Raw genomic sequence first — 19,676 nt, 5'->3', positions numbered from 1 at the left:
ATAACAAATGAACAAACATATCACCCCCACTTTACCTTTGAAGCTTATTATACTATTTGCCAGCAATACCATTCATTTTCATATCAACATTTTTATCAATTTTGGAACGTGAACATCAATATCAACCATAGATGTGCATATTCCTAAACATATTTATAAGTTCTGCGTGTTTAGGTTGGGGAACATAATATGTAGCCAACAGGTTTTTGTTTCTCTGGACCTATAAGAAATTCCCTAGGCTGTACTTGCCGTTCACTTATATTACACTCTTGAAAAAACTGTAATCAGGGTAATTAACTCACAATGCTCTTCTACTCGAATGAAGAGTCGCTCCGAGCGGTCGACCACGAAGCACAAACCAGGGTCTTTCCGTGCTCCATGTTTGTTATCCATGAGAAGATTGCCCAACACTTCCTTGCTCATACCTGCTGCTGAACAAAAATGATTAAACAATGATCAGCAATGGACTACAGCACTGAGTCGACATCAGAACTGAAAGCATGAATGATGGGAGAAAACGGCATACGCTAAGATTCAAGTTTAAAAAGTTTTTACCAATCATATAGGAAGGACTTGAAGGTGGAAACAGAAACCAAATACCTCAAAATTAAATTGTGCAAAAAGTGGATAAACTTGTTTGTATATTTCATCCACCGTTCCAACTGCATTTATCTGCAACATTTTTTGGGTCAAAAAACCAAGTTTACATAGAAAGAAACAAGAATTTAGAAACGTGGTGTAATGGCCTAAGCCCACTGCTAGCAAATATTGTCTTCTTTGGACTTTCCCTTTCGGGCTTCCCCCCAAGGCTTTAAAACACGTATGCTAGGGAGAGGTTTCCACACCTTTATAAATGGTGTTTCGTTCTCCTTCCCAACCGATGTAGGATCTCACATGTGGTCTAGCAAGTGATGAGCATCTATTCAATAGCAGCAAGGCACCAACAATAGAAGGATTTGAGTTGAAAACTCAAACAATAACATACCTTGTATAGCTTTCCCCTCTCCAGATAATATTTGACTACAGGGAGATTCAATGCCGAAAAAACTTTTAGCCTTTTCTTGATTGTGTCAATGTTGTCATCAACTCTTCCCTGCAAATTTGTCATTTTGAGATATACTATGATGATGGCGATTTGGAAGCAGGAAAGATTGAACACATGTCAGCCACCTGATTACGATTGAGCACCCGCTTCATCATTTCGTCTTCTGGACAGTCAAAGAAGAGTACAATATCAGGTTCTGCTCCGATCTACATTTGAACAATTTGTCATTTTCCCTTGATGATCTCAGTGTTGATTTTGTTTCTTAAAGTTCTTGAAAGAAAAACTTTTCACCACATTAAAGAAAGAACTGAATGGAAAGAGTATAGAAGAAACTCACAATTTGTTCAAATGCAATCCGGTTATCCTCACTCCGTGGGAACCCATCAATGAGAAATTTATAATTGTCACTTGATTCCATTTCCTTTTGAATAAGTTTGACTGTCAATTCTGAAGGAACTATTTTTCCTTCCTTAATTGTGTCAAGAATCATGGTACTGAAAATAGAAACTCACAATCAAGAGACATCATCAAAGGCTAGATGGATTTGTAAGTTTTCTCAATAGATGCAAACGAGACATAATTACCCATCAGCACTATTAGAAGCTATTTCCCTCCTTAATATATCTCCAGCACTCAAATGTGTAAATCCAAAGTTCTCAACTATCTTCATACATTGTGTACCTTTACCACTTCCAGGACCACCTGAAAACGTTGCCACTTTTAGTATATGCAGGCTTTATATAAGCATCTAGGTCATATCATTGAAAATTGAAGACTTCTCTTCTTTTATTTTTCCTTACTAGAATCATAAGTTCAAGGAAATCCATACAACCTCCAGATAGATAGAGTAGGTGAAAAAATATGAAACCTGGAAGGATTGTTGTTGCATTACTTAATGACACTAATTTACATTCACATACAAGTTACCTGACATTCCCATTTTATTTTAATCATACAATATAGACAGTATTAAGAGAATGAGAATTTGATATTTACAGTATGTTTGAATATGATAATTTTTCAAATATAATAAGAAAATATTTCTTCTCATTAGTAGATGTTGAGTAATGAGTACTAAATTTATCAGAAATATATGTAAGCATTTAAACCTTTGAGGCAAAGAATTTCAAAAAAGATGAATTCATGTTCTTCTTTGGCTTCATAGTCACCTTCTAAATTATGAATAAACAATGTATAATTGACTACAAATATAAATACGCCTTTCTTCATTGTCACCAAAGAAGAAAAGAAAAGGCAGAGAACATTACCTAATACAAAAGTTATGAATGGTGTTTTATCTCTTTGAAAGGTACCTTTTTCCTGCACTCAAATTAAAAAGAATCTAAACATTCACTCCAAATATATTAGACAAAATGACATAAATAAACAACACGCGCGCATATAAATATTTCATATGGGAGCAGATGCTTCAACGTGTGAGCACTAATTTTCAGTTCTTCACATTATATAGAGGAAAAAAAAATATTACTGAAACACAGTTCCACATTGTTGAGAGAGACACTTGGGCATGATATAAAGATTCCAAACACAATAATGAGGCTAAGAAAAACTCAATTGCACCTTGCTTGTCTACTCATCTAAGAACTCAGGTAACTGATAGGTTTGAATGTTCAGTTCCACAGAAAATGAAAAATACAGAAGTTGATGGTCTATGCTTTAGAGTGGATACGAAATTAAAACAATCATAAAGAAACTCAAATATTTGAGCAGTTAAACATCTACAAGGTTCGTTCAACAAGGAGATATAAAATGCGTATACTACCTTTCTGGGTATTCCAGTGCTAAATGCTTCCCAAAACTTGAGCTTACACACATCCTGCATTGGTATCAGCAATAAAAGTGGTGAAATTTGTTATGATTTTGAGAGATGGAAAAACAAACACGGTTTTTATACAAAACAATTTAACAAAGGTTTCCAGAATATGGAGGAAACGCGAAATATGACAAAGGTTTCAAGATTGCTAATGCCCTGTTCAATCCCATGTCAGTCACAGACAGACCTTAATTCAAGAAAATGATAGCAAGAGATTTCGCTTCTGCAAAATTCTGAGTCTTATTGACATGATTTCTAGTGCACCGCCCACACCTTCTCTGAGAATTCCCAATTCCATCTAAATTAAACATTTTACTCTATGAACAATCCTAACCGAGTCATTTATAAATCTGATCATTCTCGACTATGCAATGTCAAGTCCTGCACAAACATGACCTGCCATAATTTGTTCAACCAGTCTTCTCACATAAATATCCATTCTCCTGTTATGGCAGAAATCCATCTCATATCCTTGTCTTTCTGTATTGTCAAATATTTGGGCCCACAGGTAGTTATGACCTCGAGAGAAGTCAATAATTTCTAGGCTTCACCCCCAGAATAAAAGGAAAGATTTTCGATATCCTAGACTAAAGAAGACAAGATAAACTAGTCCTTCTTCGGTTGTCGATTGCAACTCCATGTAGAGAGGTTCCTTTAGCCATAAGCCAATGAAATTTATGTCATGAAAGAACAGGAAAGAACGAGAGGTTATAACATCCAAAGTTCACAAAAAAGCTTCCCAGTTAGCCCCAGGACGGAGATAGAATGATTTCAAAAGCTCTTAACAAGAAAGAAGAATGCGTATGATTGTATGAGAGAACCATTTTCAACGTACGGACTATGCATCATCGTTTTAATCAAAACCCAAAGCTGAAAAATCAAAACAATAAAGAAGTAGTAGTTCCCGGAAGAAAGTCATACGGTTGTTACAACGTTTCTAGCCTCGCAAATCATAAAGAGCAATCAACAAATTAGCAGCATCCGCCTATTGCTAGTGGAATAAAAATCGAATAAAGCAGCTGGGTCGTAATCATTTGAAAAGATCAGAATGGCTGCAATTACCTTATTGACAATGGACTTCTGGGCAAACGTCAAATGCGAAACAGAAGCCACTCGCCTCCACATCCTCTCGCTTTCTTCCAGAAGCTGTATTCTAGCTTATACGATTCTGATCGTTCATGGGATTCAATGTTTTGATATAAGACATTTCGTCGAACACCTACCGTGCGTTGTTGAGTTGGGCTCGAAACCTATGGCCCACGTAGATGCAGCCTGCTGTCAAGGTCTCCTTTGGAGGTTTGTCATAAATGAACCTGAGAGGGATGCCATGAAACATGCATACGATGGGATCCACGTTGTGATCTCGCTCAAGGGACGGATCAGATTCAGAAGGACTGAGATATTTATATGAAATCGATAGATTTATAGATCATCGACGAAGATGGCAGCAAAATTAAATGGAGTTTGTTTCATTTCTCGAGGATCTTTTTCAAAAGGGGAATTTCCCATTTATATTTTTTACTCTTAAATCTTCAATTAATTCAATCATTAATTTTAACCTAAACCAATACGAAAAAAAAAAACTCCATAAACCACTCATATTAATAAAAAATTTAAACATATTAATCATTTAATAACTACAAAAATTCACAAATTTTAATTAAAAAATGTTTTAAGGGCAAATTTATCAAATTTAAAAAATAATAATAATAACGAACTTTCAAATTACATACAAATTGTAACATATTTTTAATTAAGATTAAGATCGCAATATTCTAAATATGACGTGCAATTGATAAAATTAAAATTTCAATGTAAATTTTGACTTCTTTTTTTTATTTTATTATTCAATAATTCAATATATTTCCTCCTCTTTTTGGCTCCGCAGAGTCCCGTGACTGACGTGGGCTGCAACTGTCGCTGGGCAATGGTTGCCATTGCCTACCGCACTTGCTGAAAATGGAGGATCTCCACCGCTTCGTTGTCGCAATTCCGACTGTTTTCCATTATTGTTGAGAAATTGGTGGGAAAGAAAGCCGAGTTTCGCGTTCAGATTACTCTTCACAACACTATGGAAGTTCGGGCTAGAGCTCCCGGAAAAATCATGCTCTCCGGTGAACATGCCGTCGTACATGGATCGATGGCCGTCGCTGCTTCCATCAGTCTCTATACTTCCGTTTCCCTTGCATTCCACAGTCATTCCGGTATTCTCTCGCTCTTTCTTTCCCGTGGCTTTTAACTTTGTGGAAGAACTGTATGATCTGAAGGAGTTGAATATCTGTGACGATCCGATTGCTTGACATCCTCTTAATGCTTTCACGACAATTCTTTTGGTTTTACAATCTTCCTCTCGATGTTCTACAATTTTGTTTATTGATTTAACTACATGCCGTTGGACAGAAAATTTGTTGAACATTTGCCGGAATACAAATTTAAAATATATATATGCCATTTGTTGATTGCAAGTGTTTGACAAAATTAGGGCGGGAACAATCATAATTTACTCTTCGGTAATTAGATTTAAATTCTACGTTATGATAATCTCGGTAGTTTAATCTGTCGTTGAATTGATGTGGAGTCCTGAAATTGCTGATAATAACAAAGAAAATCAAGGAGATCATTCATATTCTAATGAGATAGGAAACACTGAGAAAAACATCCACACCTTATTTTTCCTCTGAAGTTTTCTTGTCATTGCACGTTATGCATTGGTAGCTTGGTGTAGAATTTTCCCGTTGCCTAATATCTTGTTGCTTTGTCAATCAAATCAATTCACTTGAAATTTCTGGGTTAATTTTATTTCTTATGAGATCAAATGAATTTGTTACTAGACAATGATGATACCCTAAAGCTTCAGCTGAATGATATGGCACTGGAGTTTTCCTGGCCAGTTGGTAGAATTAAGGAAGCAGTGGCTGAATTTAATACCGCCATTTCTTCATCATCACCAACATCATGCCCAGCTGAGTGCTTGAGATCAATTGGTGCTCTAGTTGAAGAACAAAATATTCCTGAAGCAAAGATTGGCCTTGCATCTGGAGTATCGGCATTCCTCTGGCTATACTCCTGCATTCAAGGGTATGTATGGTACAATTGACTTGTGTTCTGTGAAACTTTTATCTCTGTGTTCTCCCTGTGTTCTTTAGCCATTTTTCATTCTACATGTTTCAGATTTAAGCCTGCTACAGTGATTGTCACATCTGAGCTTCCTCTTGGATCTGGCCTGGGATCATCGGCTGCTTTTTGTGTGGCGCTTTCAGCTGCACTACTTGCTTTATCTGATTCTGTAGTTGTGGACAGGGCGCACCAAGGATGGTCAAGTTTTGGGGAAAAAGAACTTGATTTGTTGAACAAATGGGCCTTTCAAGGAGAAAAGATAATTCATGGAAAGCCATCCGGAATTGACAACACAGTAAGCACATATGGTATGTTATCAATTTACCAATCGAATACTGCTAGCCTATTAGAATTTTATGATTATTTAGTACTTGAGATGAAAGTGGAACATCAGTCAGTCTGAATCAATTTGGGTCTAATTATCTTAACGATGTCAAGGCCTAAAACGCATGAAGAGAACTCTAGATTGATCAAGAGAGAAATTTACTCTGAATTTGTTTAGACATCATGTGTAATAGCCATTTGTAACATCCCAATCCAAGTCCACTGCTAATAGATATTATGTTTTTTGGGTTTTCCCTTTCGAGCTTCCCCTCGAGTTTTTTAAAACGCATCCGCTAGGAAGAGGTTTCCACACCATTACAAAGAATGTTTTGTTCTCCTCCTCAACCGACGTGAAATCTCATGTTTGTTAAAATTCATCATGCATGAGTATTTGTATCTCTTCCTAAATAGAGAATCTTGTATCAGGCAACACGATCAAGTTCAAGTCAGGTAGTTTAACACTCATGAAATCCAACTTGGCATTGAAAATGCTTATAACCAACACAAAAGAGGGAAGAAACACAAAGGCTTTAGTTGCTGGTATCAGAAAGGATGATAAGACATCATGATGCGTTAAACTTCATATTCAATGCTGTTGATTCCATTAGCAAGGAGCTATCAGCCATTATTGAGTCCCCCGTTTCTGGTGAGCTATCCATATCCGAGAAGGAAGAGAACATAGCAGAGCTGATGGAAATGAATCAAGGGGTGCTCCAGAGCATGGGGGTAAGCCATGCTTCAATAGAAACCGTTCAAAGGACAACATTGAAATACAAGTTAGCGTCCAAATTGACAGGAGCTGGAGGTGGTGGCTGCGTTCTGACGCTCTTGCCAACATGTATCCTTTCTTATTTTACCCTCTTTTGTATACATTTTACAGTAGCTCCTGGAATCAATGAGTCTATTTTTCTTTCCTTAACTATATTAAAAAAACAGCGCTTTCAGGAACAATCGTTGATATGGTGATTTCAGAGCTGGAGTCGTGCGGTTTCCAGTGTCTAATTGCGGACATCGGAGGAAGCGGTGTGGAGATATCTTTTGATGCTTCATCATGAGTTCAAATTTGTAAGCTTTCCTGCTTGGAAGAATATATCGAATTTGAGTACCACGGGAAAAAGCTAGCTGGATAAACAAGACAGGGATCGCCCGCTCGGCAATGCTACCTTGGGGAGGATGTAAAGCTATTTAATAGAAGAATGGAAATATTCAAAAGCTTTTTCGATATATTCACACTATGGAAGAGGTGAACATTGTTCTGACTTATAGCTCTAAGATGACTAGCATGAATGAGCCAGGGATTTCTTGCTTTCCGGGGCATATCTGCCCTGATCTAAGGGGAAGGAAGGGATGGGTGATCCGGGAACAGCAACGGGAGAGGGCTCGTAGCCCCCCCCTCTCCCTCTTCCTCACGCCTATTTGTTCTCCCGGCCTCGGAGAGATGCGGAACTGGTCTAGTAGCCGGGGCAGGAGGATTTTTGAGCTTTGACGGACGTTAGGTGTGTAGTAAGTCAGACGAGATCCTACGGTTCACTTTTCTTTGTACCTTTCACATCCCACTCCACTCCACAAACAAGGGGAAGTAGATATTACGTTTAAAATAAAACTTTCGCTCTTATCAAAATTTGTGCCCCTCAAGACTTAACTACTACCATTAAACATGAACACTTAAATAAAATTTTATAAATTATGTTGGCGTCAATAATGATTTATTTAATTTATTTTGATAAAGAAGTCAAATAAATGAATTACTTGTTACTAAAATTAGTAATTAATTAATTAACCATATTTTAGTATAATTAACTAGTTAATTATGATTAGTTATCGTATAAAAATTTAAATTTTCAGTAATTATAATTAATTACTTATTGATGGTTTATAATCAATTAATTATTTATTGAAACTAATTTTGATTAACTCATTTGTTAATTTATCATAATTTTGAAGTATAATTAATTGATTCATAATATAACTATAATTAATAATGATTGATACATCACTTTTTAAATTTTTATTATTTTATTAATAAATTATTATAATGGTATAAGATTTGTAAATATATCTCATTTAATATAATTTATATACAACATTTTTAATATATAATTTTATTAAAATCATTTATTTGGGGATAATTATTAAAATTGATTACAAAATAAATTTAAAAAGCCAAAAAGTTTAAATTTATTTTAATAGTTTTAATTATATAAAATTTCGATAATATTTCTTATTCTAATCTTAATATTTCCGTACATTCTATACGTATTATTCCCATACACCATAAACTAACTAATCCTAATTATTATTATTTAATATAAAAATGTTTTTTAAGCAAAAAAGAAAATGGAAGACTTTTTTTTTTTTTTTTTAATATAATTTAGCCTTAAAACATTTATATAAAATTAGAATATTTTAATTTCAACCCGGGACTTGAATAGCTTCGTGGACCAACCCAAACGCCCGCGTCCCACCACCACTCGGACCCCGAAGCTGGAAAATCAAGGTTCACTACTGCGCTGCCTTCTCTCCGCCGCCGCGGTATGTTGAGCCTGATCAGAAAAACCACCCGGAAGGTCAGTTCGGGAGCCGTTCTAAAATCATGCTACTTGAATTGCCTTAGCTCCCGTTCGATCCACGCCGCTGCCTCGGCTCCGCACGAAGGTGCTGCTACCGGTCTCTATGGCTTTGAGCAGCTGAAGTCGCCTAAAGGCTTCCAGCGTTTTGTCGATGAAGCCATTGAGAGGTAACGAGATCATTGCTCTAAGTTGAATGTCTTTAATGCTTGAGAGGCGAGAAAGTTACTACAATTTTTCTTACAATTTTAATTGTTTTGTTGCTCGTTATCATCAGCTAGCTTAACACTAAAAACAATTGAGCTTAATTATGTATCTGACCAACTGGAGGAGTTCCACCTTGTTTCCATGTTAATGATTATGAGCTTAACTTAAATAGCTCTTTGTTCTTTTAGAAAAAAAAAAAAAAAGAAAAAAAAAGAAGCTTGGTTGACGCTGTAATTGCTATGGCCAATGGTAATAAGAATGTAGGTAATGCGTAACGGTGCGAAAGAAAATGAAACAGAACTTATTGTCTTAATTCTAGGAGGATCTTTTGCAGCACAAATTGGCCTTTTTGATAAACTAGATTAAAAGCTATGTGCTTTGCCTTCTTTAAAATTAAGGCAGTTCGGAAACTGGGCTTTCATCTATGGGTTTCTTTCTTTGAATTGGAAGAGTACGGAAAAGTGCAAGATACAAAGGATTTCAAAATGAAAATCATCTAGTCTAGTATTATATGCGCTATCATTTGGAAATTCGAACATCTTTCTTATGATTTTGTTGAGTTCAACAATATTTGAGGAGGAAGGATTCAAACGGCTGACTTGTTGGTCGAGGGTACATGTCAATTACTCATGCATTTTCTAGAATGTCAGCTGACTTGAATACATGGATGCTCTAAAAAAATCTCATCAATATTTTACGACAAATTTCTAAATTCGTTGGTAGCAAGGAGCCTTGAAACCTTTATCTAATTCGAACTGCAGAAAAATTTTGCCTTCTTCTTTTAAGAACTAATTTCTCTGATTAGGTCTGGCGAGCTTGTTACTTTCATTTCTAGCATGCCTTCATCAGCAGAAGTTATCCGAGCAATGGATGAAATTTCCAACAGGGTAGGTTTAGAATTTAGGATTTACTTTAAGTTGTTATTTTGAACTATCTATCAGATATATTTCCACTTCTATATAAAAGTTCTTTGTTTAATTGTGGAATTTATTGATTAGGTATGCTCTGTTTTTGATTCTGCAGAACTTTGTAGGCAAACTCATCCAGACAGGTCTTTACTTTTCTGATGTTTTTTTTGACACCTTGGTGATAGTTACTGTCTTTCATATTTGCTTTGCCAGTCAGTTCGGCTTGCTATAATTTTTTTTTTTTTTTTTTATGTAATAGGGAATTTGTGGAGGAGGCAAACAAGGCAGCTATGAGAATGAGTGAATATTTTCATGTGAGGAGCCCAGCAAACCATATCTTGAATTTTTTTTTCTGTCAGTTGTCATTATTACTGATTTACGAACTAATTGAGTGCACTATCATGTCTGTCTTTACCTTCAGTGAAACGCAAACATGTTTTCCTGAATTGTCTATTCTTCTCTAGTTCTGGACTCCAGCGCTAAAATATATATAAAAAAAAGAAACTTAAGAAATAATAATCTGCAAAAGTGATAAAATGTGTTATATTCGCAGATCTGAATTCCCTCTTTTATTATATAAACTTTCTTTAGGGAGTAACTTGGAAACCTTTGTGGAGGAAAATAAGTCTTGTGGACAGTGAACTTGACAGACTCAAAAACAAAAAACAGCCTAGTTTGTAGGTTTCACCATAAATGTTATCTCTCATACTTCAATAAAATATGAAAAATTTTAAAAATTTTATAAGTTAATACTTGATTAGTTATTAATAATCTCTTTCTCTCTTCAACGTCACTTTGAACCTGCTCAGATTTTGAATTAGTTATTATGAGATGGCAAGTTTTAAGTTTTCTACTTGATTTTCATCTGTTATTTTATAAATAGCTTGAACCTGCCGAAACTGAGAAGTACTTAGCATAAGTAAGATGATCCTACTGAATTGAAAAGTATTTAACATTTTAATTTGAACAAAAAAGGATGAGAACTTTTAGGTGTAATTATATTGAAAACAAATATGGAAAAGACTTTGTATTTGTTTCCAAACAGAAAATATTCAAGTGAGTACTACACAGTTTTGTGAACCTTCTGTAGTTTTACATGTTATGCAGTTGGAAAACCAAAATGATCACTAAAATTCCTTTACTTTTCTATTTTGCGCGAGAAATTGTTATTGGTAATTTTCTTGCTGTTTGAAAACTGTGTCCAAAAATTTATTCATGTTATCTTTCTGTTTATAGTTTCTCAATACAAATCATACTTTGTATAATGCTGTTAAAAAAGCTGAGCATGAGGCTCATCTACTTACACGTGAAGCTCATATGGCTGCTCATTTCCTCCGTGTTGACTTTGAAAGGGCTGGAATTCATCTTTCTGCTGGTACTTTTTGTGTATAATTCACTCCGCTGCTTCCTACTCATGCTTCTGCATTTAAAAATTAACACCTTAATTATGCTTATGCAGAGAGATTGGATCGAGTAAATCAGTTGAGTATTGAAATTTCTCAGCTCTGTCAGGAGTAAGTTGCATGTAATATTCACTTAATTGTGTTTGCTTGCTATTCACTTCATTTTCATGCTTCTTCCAATAATATTTTCTGCATATCAATAAACATAAACGGAGTCACTTTCTGTCACTCTAAACTGTACGTAAACGGAGTCACTTTGATAATGCTCTTAACATTCAGACGATTGTAAGTGTTTGATGAATTCTCTTCTTTATCACTATTTGAGAAACCTCACTATATTAATACTGATATATGAAGTATTTCATGACAACCCAGACCAGTATTTCTTAAATATAGGAGAGAAGGAAGAGAAAAAGAAAAATGTTCCATGTTTGTTAATTTTGTTGAATATGCTTCATTTTGTCAGGTACAAAGAAAATATCGTCATTGATCCAGGCTCTGTGGATATATTTCCACCAATGCGTGTGCCAAACAACTTGCACCATCTTGTTAAGCCCATCTATCGTTCTAGTAAATCATTTGGATCGATAAGTAGCATGAAAGAAAAGGGATTTCGATTAATGACTGATGCAGATTCCCTATCTTCTATTCTGCAATATACATCAGATGATGAGGTGAATAACTCTGTTGTGCATGATGATAGGTAGGATGTGTTTTCATTGGCTTGGGATAATTTAAAGGATGTGGAGGCTTCCATAAATTCTTGTAGGATAAAGCTCTATGATGCATCTTTTTTAAGTCAGATGGATTTAGATATCTGAGGAAGGAAATCTTATAAGATGATGACCTTTTTCGTAAATTATGGTTTGCTAAGGCCAAATGTTTCATCATTGGGCTTGATCCTTTTTCTGATCAACAATTACTTTTTTTTTTTTTTTGCACTTGAATATATTCTCAGGTTAGGAAAATGGCTTATGTCAAGGGAAATTCAAGTCCTCGTGCTAACCTCGATGTTCTTGATAAGATTATTGCCACTCGTCACGAGCTAGCTCAGGTTTTTTATTTCCTCTCTCCTGAAATTTGTAAAGAATAATGCATTATCTAATATTTCTTCCCTAAGTTGCCATTTGTTTAATACTGAGTTCTTAAAAAGAATTCTCTCCTTGGAATGAGTCAATCTAATCTTGTGGTGCAAGAAAATTCATTTTTTTAGAGGTCATGTGAACTTCCGTCTCACTTAATCTGAGGTCTTATTTTAGAATTGTTTCCAGCTGAAGATTTATATTTCATCATTCATGGCACGATTTGTACAATTTTCTGATGGGCTAGGGAATAAAAGTAGACTTGTATCAAATTAATGAGGAAGGGCTTACAACACTCCCAGACTCTCAAAGATAAAGCTCGAGCTCTCTAGCTCCTGAATTTACAAAATTTATATGAAAAGACTTGTACAGCCTTCTCTTACGATGACTTTTCAGCTCAATTATTTCCTCTTGGCTTTGAGCCTTCTCAACCTTCCTCAGTCATGTGTTAGCCAAATAGGCTTCTTCTATGTCAATCAATACCAGTCGCTTGATATTTTTTTCATCTACTCAATTGCTGTGGAACTTTGAGAAAATAAATTTAGAAACATATTCGATTAATAGAACAGAATTGTATTATAAATCTACCAGATTCCTTGAGATGAAATTTCTGTTTATTCCAATTTGTGAAAAAGGTTCTGACAAATAGTTTCCTACATATGGAAAAATAACCATGTTACGGTGAATTACCTCCAATGTTTTAGTCTTTTGCTTAATGTTGGCTATGCAGATATTAGGGTATAGATCTTATGCAGAATTTGCAGTAACGCCTAACATGGCTTCATCTCCAGCTGTAGTAGTGTCATTTTTGCAAGAGTTGAGCAATTTGGTCCGTCCCAGTGCTGATGAGGTACTACAATTTTTGTTTCAAGATGTTGCAGTTTGCAAGGCATGGAAGAGTTGTTTCTGTTTCGTCATAACTTGTTGAAATTGTGGTTTCATGATTTAATGAGAAGTTTTAACCACCACCAGGAGTTCAATCAAATCAGGGAATTCAAGTTAAAGAAGCGTTTTAATAAGTTTGAAGATTTAGAACCATGGGATGAGGCTTACTATACATCAATGATGAAATCTACTGCGTATAATCTCAATTCATCGGCAAGTTACATCTTCTATTTCTTTCTTATTTCTCTCTCTCTCTCTTTTTTTTTTTCAAATGAAAAACGTGTCGAGGTTGTTCCGTATTCACATTGTTAAGTGGCAATCTTCTACACTTTTCTTTTTTAATTTTTCCTTTTGCCTACTTCGTTTCTCTCATGGTATCCATTTTCTCCTAACTGCTAGTATTCAGTTTTCTTATGGTTCCCTTTTCTTTTTATAGGTCATATCATCGTACTTTCCTTTAACACAATGTATTGAAGGTTTGAAAACTCTCGTGAACTCATTGTTTGGCGCATCATTTAATAGTATTTCCCTAGCACCAGGTGAATCATGGCATCCCGACGTGCTTAAATTGTCTCTTCATCATCCTGAAGAGGTACATACTAGATAAGTTAACTATAGATTTTTCTTCATTAGTTATAGCTTGTAATTGAATTAGACTGTTTGTGCACTGAACCTTTGACTAATAAGTTTTCTGACACACTAGTTCCCCTGATACGTAGTGGAGACTGTGGTGATGAGCTTTTGTCATTCATATATTCATGTATAAATTGTTATGGTTGAGATCAAAGATTTAACCACACGTTTGTAGTCTTGGAATGAAAAACTATTATATCAAACCTTAAAAAGATGTACATGACCAAGAGTCTCTTGAATCAAAATCCTTGGGGGCTCCGTTTATATATTGTGTGAGTTATGGTGCTCGGATCCAGCATCAACCACCCCCCCCAAACATCATAAGTACTCCCCTAAACTCATAGTGCCACCATATTTCTGTTTCAGGGTGACTTGGGATACTTATACCTAGATTTGTACTCGAGAAAAGGAAAGTATCCTGGTTGTGCTCATTTTGCAATTCAGGGAGGCTGCAAGGTTTCAGAAATGGAATACCAACTTCCTGTATGTATTAGATTATCACTTTGTACGTGTTACCACTTTTGATTTCTATAATACTTCCTACTACACCTATTCGGCTGCAACTGTATCTGATCAAACATTTTTGTGATGCTTCAATTCTTGTTTTTGCAAAATTGGATAGACACGTATGCTTATAGACACGTAATTCTTGTTTTTACTTATGCTTATAGACACGTAATCCTCTGTTAGCTATCATATACCATGCTGTAATCAAGAATGTGAAAAATCTACTTATGCTTATAGGCTAAGATAGAGAATGGGTTGCATGGTGATGGGTTTGATATTCTTATTATTACGATGGGGTATGCCTTGTTTGAAAATGTGCTCATGATTTTTGTTTGCTAATGTCAGGCTAATTAGATGATCTTGCATATTCTCTTTCAGCTTGTAACCAAAAGTTGATTATTCAATGCTAATAATATATCCATTCGAGAAGGGTCCTAAGGAAAAGTTTTTTAGAAATGTAAAGGAGTAGACTAATTTGGTGACCTCCCAAATCAGAAGTTTGTATTGTTTATGTGCAGGTTGTAGCTCTTGTTTGTAATTTTTCTGGATCACGTGAACGATCAAATGTGAGGCTCAATCATTCGGAAGTTGAAACTCTTTTCCACGAGTTTGGGCATGCCCTTCATTCACTGCTTTCAAGAACAGTATGTGCTGATTCTGTACTCTTGAACAGACAATCCTTTTGTTACTTTTAATATTTAATTCATCAATCCTCATCTACTGCAGGAATATCAACATTTTTCAGGTACAAGAGTGGTTCTTGATCTGGCAGAGACACCTTCAAACCTATTTGAGTGAGTAAAAATTCAGTTTATTTGCTTGCCTTTTGGTTTACGAAGATCATATAACAGTTTTGAACCACGTCTATGCTTAAATTATTCTTCTAGTTAAGTTGTGCAGTGTTTGCACTATGGCCTTCATAAGAAAGACGTCCATTAATCAAATATCAGATATGAACATTAAATATGGGATAAAAAAATGTCCAAAATATCCTTGTCTAAATTTTTAGTAGGAGATAATAAATCAACAAATTTATATAATTCCTCTCTTATAAATATGTAATCTTGTACGTATAACTTGACAAAACCCTTCTCTCAGAGTCTTGTTTCCATATCAGCTGTGTTTGTTGTTGTTTAATAATAGCCGTCACCGCTATTGGATGACTAGGTACTACGCGTCAGATTATCGTGTTTTGAGAACATTTGCTAAGCACTATTCAACTGGTGAAGTAATTCCTGAAAAGCTTGTTAAGTCGATGCAGGGTGCCAAAAAGATGTTTGCAGCCACTGAACTGCAGCGTCAGGTGACATGTCGATGGTGTTGTTAACTGGTATATCTTATATTTTTATCTGATCCAACCAACCAATTTTTACTTGGTTTTTTGATTTCCAGATTCTTTATGCTTTAATTGATCAAACACTGTTTGGTGAAAGATTAACTTTAGAGAGAGACACTAGTTCTGTTGTTGCTGAGCTAAAAAGACAATGTACCAGTTGGAAGCATGTGGATGGCACTCATTGGCAGACCCGATTTTTTCACCTCCTGACTTATGGTGCAGGTTGCAAAAGTTGATCTATTCCTGTGTTTCAGTGATATATTTTTCCTTCTCAATTTTAAACTTCGGTGACTGATATTGTAATAGCTCAAGCCCACCGCTAGCAGATATTGTCTTCTTGTGTTTTCCTTTTCGGGCTTGCTCTTAAGGTTTTTAAAACTTGTCTGCTAGAGAGAGGTTTCCACACCCTTATAAAAAATGTTTCGTTCTCCTCCCCAATCGATGTGGGATCCCACAATCCACCCACCTTCGGGACAACGTTCTCTCTAGTACTCGTTCTTTTCTCCAATCAATGTGGGACTCCCCAATCCATCCCCAAATCAATGAAGCAGATACTAATCCTCGCATAGTTTGTAATTCAAAATAACCAAAACACCTGTCTCCTCACCCACTCCCCGAATAGCAGTTTCTATATACTATAATGTTTTTACTTAATTTTCCCCCGTTTCTTTCTGGTGCGAGACATTCACAGGTATGCTTTTTACAGGTTACTACAGCTACCTGTACGCCAAATGTTTTGCCGCAACCATATGGGAGAAGCTTTGTCAGGAAGATCCTCTTTCAAGAAGCACAGGAACTGCTTTGAGAACAAAGTTCTTACAACATGGAGGCTCCAAAGAACCAGTTGATTTATTAAAGGATCTCTTGGGAGATGGGATCATAAGGTATTGTGATGGAGGAGTAATTCCTGATATAACCAGTCTTTGCAAGGAAATGGATATCAGTGGAAAACTCGTAGTGTAGCCACAAACAAGCCCTTTCGCCTTCTTTTTTCCCCTTAATTATTCTTCTTCCATTTTTGGTCCTCCAAGTTTCATTGGAAGCTCAGAGTTGGCAAACCATACCATTCATTGTTGAGAAACATTTGAGTTTAACTTAATGAAAATTTGGTTTTTTCCATTTTTTATGTTTCTGGGTTATTCTGAAATGAATACGTTTTGATCCCTTCAAATTTTTAGGTATAAATGAACATGTTTTTTTTTTGTTCGAAAGGATAATTTAATTACAATTTTAGTCTCTATATTATGTGGTTGTATTTTCGGTGTGTGTCTATCAAATATTTTTAAAATTTGTGAATTTTAAAAAATATTTAATAAGTTATGGGAACAAACCCTTCCTTTTGTACTTGGGGGCGTGGGGGGAATTTAGGAACTTGAAGGGGTCAAAATGCAATTATCGGAACTTTCTACGGGAGAGAGATAGATTTCATAATTCTAATCTGAAACAACCTTAACCAAATAAACTGAAAATGGCGCTACAAATAATCCACCATTCTCCTTCTTCTTTCACCAGAAAACCCTATCATCTTCCCAAAACACCTCTCTATTTCCCCTCTAAGCCAAAATTCATCATCAAATCGCAGAGCCCATCGGAATCGGAGAAGCCCATTTCGAAAACTGTCGACGATGCTGCAGTTGGGACCTCGTCTGCTCAAGGGTTCGGCTCGTTATCGTCTCAATCGACGACTTCAAGCAAATCAAGTCCAAAGGCTACAACCTCTAAGGGAAAGCAGAAGGGTAAGCGGCAAAGGGCATCGATTATTCGGCGCTCACCGGTGGAGAAACCGGTGTTTGTCGGAGAAGTAGATGAAGAAGCAATTAAGGAGCAGGGCAAGAATGAGAGCTATTTTCTTCTTACTTGGTTGGGTCTTGGTGCTGTAATACTCGTCGAGGGGATTGTGCTTGCGGCATCTGGTACGAATTCTCTTCCATAATTATATAAATTGGAACTTGAACTTCGGAATTGTACTGTTTCCATTTGCGATGGTGGAATTTTCTTTTTCTTGTTGGGGTTTCCAGTAATTGTGTTGTTGATCTGAAACATGTTAGTAGTTAAAATCAGATCCGAAGAGGATTTTTCTTTAAGAAGTGGATTAGGCGAACTGTGATGATGGGTTGAATTTTTTTCAGTTTCTGTTGAAAAAGATTGAAATTATGAAATGAATGATATTATGATCTATGCCTCCTCCATGGCGGTTCTTCAATCACCATTATCAGTCTCATTGTGCATATTTGGAGTGTTAATATAAGGCAACATTTCATAACAATTCATGACTAAGCTAATGTTATGCATTGGATTTAGGGTTTTCCAATCAAAATAAGATGCTAATATCATCCTGGCATTAACTTCCATTTGAAATCTGTAACCTAATGTAGCTGGATTAGATTGGGCAATGTCCATTATATTTATCTCAGAAGTTCTGTTGTTCAGAGTCTGTTATTTAACTCTCATGTTAAAGCTATGGGTTTTACCAAAACCATTATTTTGGAACTTTCTTGATTAAAATCCGTTGTTTAGAGTTCAATGGTTTGATGCTTCAGGCGTATATTTATTGTAAAACGTACTTCATTTCTGGTTAATTATGCCATCAAACTAATACAAAGTGATAGCTCTCTTATGTTTCTAGCACCTTTCATAGTTTCACGTGGACAATATGTTGTGAACTTTTGCTAGTTTTATACCATTGAATTCTTTAATGGTTCTAAATATGGGAAATATATTCTTTGCTTTTCAGCCTATTTTCAGTTAGAAAATTTGATGTCTAATTGATTTGATGAATACAATATCCACAGTTAGGTATTTTCATTTCACTTTTACCACCACAATTAATTGGTTGATGTGCACTTTTGCAGGTTTCTTACCAGAGAATTGGGATAAGTTCTTCGTCAAATATTTGTATCCATCCTTTACCCCAACCGTCTCACTTTTTGTGGCTGGAACTGTTGCATACGGAGTTTCGAAGTATCTTCAGAATGAGAAGCTTAAAGGTGATAAATCATAATTTAATCTTTTGATTGATGTTCTGCATTTGGTATGGTGACCTGAAAAGTCTCAAGTGTCTATTGATTATGTTTATACTAAGTATGTCATTTGAGTGAAAAACCGAGGATGAATTTTGTTTTAGCTCAAAGGTAAATGAGATGCTATTGTTGGATCCTAAGAAACACCGTGCCATCAATTTATTAGTTTCTCTGGGCTTTAACTAATCGTGTTCTATGCTCGAAGATCCTTCTGTTTCTCTTTATGGCATTCCCTTCTGTTCTTATTTTTCATCTCCTTTCTTCTTCCAAACAATCAGAGAGGGGAAGTAACAAAAGCAGGAGGCCCCATCTAAATTGATATAAAAAAGTAGAAAAATTAGTAAGAACATGTATAATTCTGAATAGAGAGAAACCAAATGTTGTACAGTCTCCAAATCTGTCTTAAAGTTCTACGAGTACCCTTCTAATGAAATCAACTAGAAAATAGGTGTGGAGGCATTCTTTCAAAGCAGTACATCCTTTCCTTTCAGCCACCATCTTGAAATAACTTCAGAAAACAGGAGTAATTTGGAAGCAGCAGTAACAATGGTCAGAGAGGTCTCTAAATAATAAGTGTGCAAACTGATACACAGAAACTGAAATTTTGAAAGCACTGGTGTGTGTGTGTGTGTGTGTGTGTGTGTGTGTGTGTAGATTAAAGCACTTTTTTGTGACCCTCTGCACATCGAAGGGACCTAAATTGTCCCAAAAAGATGTGATAAAGAAGGTTCTTTGCTGCTGACACTGGAGCAACCAAAGGGTTGTTTGCTGACGACACTGAAAAGCAGTGTTGTTTGTGATGTGACCG

The 19,676-nt window shown here is 35.7% G+C and overlaps 4 protein-coding genes across 6 annotated transcripts; 3 read left to right on the top strand and 1 right to left on the bottom strand.

Annotated features, from left to right (window-relative positions):
- Positions 1-55: 55 nt before the first annotated feature.
- On the bottom strand, positions 56-4,284 carry LOC111487539 (UMP-CMP kinase-like). 2 transcript variants are annotated; one of them, XM_023134986.1, is made up of 9 exons: positions 3,942-4,284; positions 2,829-2,882; positions 2,314-2,365; positions 1,630-1,747; positions 1,383-1,539; positions 1,171-1,251; positions 986-1,093; positions 601-672; positions 56-431 (listed from the first exon to the last, which is right to left on the bottom strand). In XM_023134986.1, exons 1-9 carry the CDS (start codon positions 4,002-4,004, stop codon positions 420-422), a joined length of 717 nt encoding a protein of 238 aa, XP_022990754.1. In that variant the 5' UTR covers positions 4,005-4,284; the 3' UTR covers positions 56-419. The 2 variants fall into 2 exon arrangements, with proteins under 2 accessions (XP_022990754.1, XP_022990763.1); XM_023134995.1 differs by having other exon boundaries at positions 56-428.
- Positions 4,285-4,748: 464 nt separating this feature from the next.
- On the top strand, positions 4,749-8,016 carry LOC111487302 (mevalonate kinase-like). Its single transcript, XM_023134682.1, is given in 7 exon segments — positions 4,749-5,083; positions 5,711-5,957; positions 6,051-6,304; positions 6,747-6,861; positions 6,863-7,158; positions 7,266-7,412; positions 7,914-8,016. Coding segments are annotated over 6 exon segments (1,155 nt in total). The 5' UTR covers positions 4,749-4,950; the 3' UTR covers positions 7,376-7,412; positions 7,914-8,016.
- Positions 8,017-8,738: 722 nt separating this feature from the next.
- Positions 8,739-17,010, top strand: LOC111471087 (mitochondrial intermediate peptidase, mitochondrial). Of its 2 annotated transcripts, XM_023116807.1 has the most exons (17): positions 8,739-9,057; positions 9,900-9,981; positions 10,093-10,145; positions 10,262-10,316; positions 11,239-11,377; positions 11,462-11,516; positions 11,872-12,079; positions 12,364-12,459; positions 13,218-13,337; positions 13,460-13,585; positions 13,809-13,964; positions 14,372-14,488; positions 15,031-15,156; positions 15,239-15,306; positions 15,680-15,815; positions 15,905-16,070; positions 16,555-17,010. In XM_023116807.1, exons 1-17 carry the CDS (start codon positions 8,855-8,857, stop codon positions 16,809-16,811), a joined length of 2,163 nt encoding a protein of 720 aa, XP_022972575.1. In that variant the 5' UTR covers positions 8,739-8,854; the 3' UTR covers positions 16,812-17,010. The 2 variants fall into 2 exon arrangements, with proteins under 2 accessions (XP_022972575.1, XP_022972646.1); XM_023116878.1 differs by lacking the exon at positions 8,739-9,057 and having other exon boundaries at positions 9,898-9,981; positions 10,118-10,145.
- Positions 17,011-17,267: 257 nt separating this feature from the next.
- Positions 17,268-19,054, top strand: LOC111471505 (protein LOW PSII ACCUMULATION 2, chloroplastic). The gene is made up of 2 exons (XM_023117250.1): positions 17,268-17,761; positions 18,701-19,054. The coding sequence occupies exons 1-2, from the start codon at positions 17,317-17,319 to the stop codon at positions 18,847-18,849; spliced, it is 594 nt and encodes a 197-aa protein (XP_022973018.1). The 5' UTR covers positions 17,268-17,316; the 3' UTR covers positions 18,850-19,054.
- Positions 19,055-19,676: the final 622 nt, after the last annotated feature.

This window comes from Cucurbita maxima, unplaced genomic scaffold (assembly GCF_002738345.1).
Source record: "Cucurbita maxima cultivar Rimu unplaced genomic scaffold, Cmax_1.0 Cma_Scf00001, whole genome shotgun sequence".
In the NCBI taxonomy this organism is placed as follows: Eukaryota; Viridiplantae; Streptophyta; class Magnoliopsida; order Cucurbitales; family Cucurbitaceae; genus Cucurbita; species Cucurbita maxima.
Note: the sequence above shows the minus strand (reverse complement) of the source record. Positions and strands in the feature narration are given on the sequence as shown.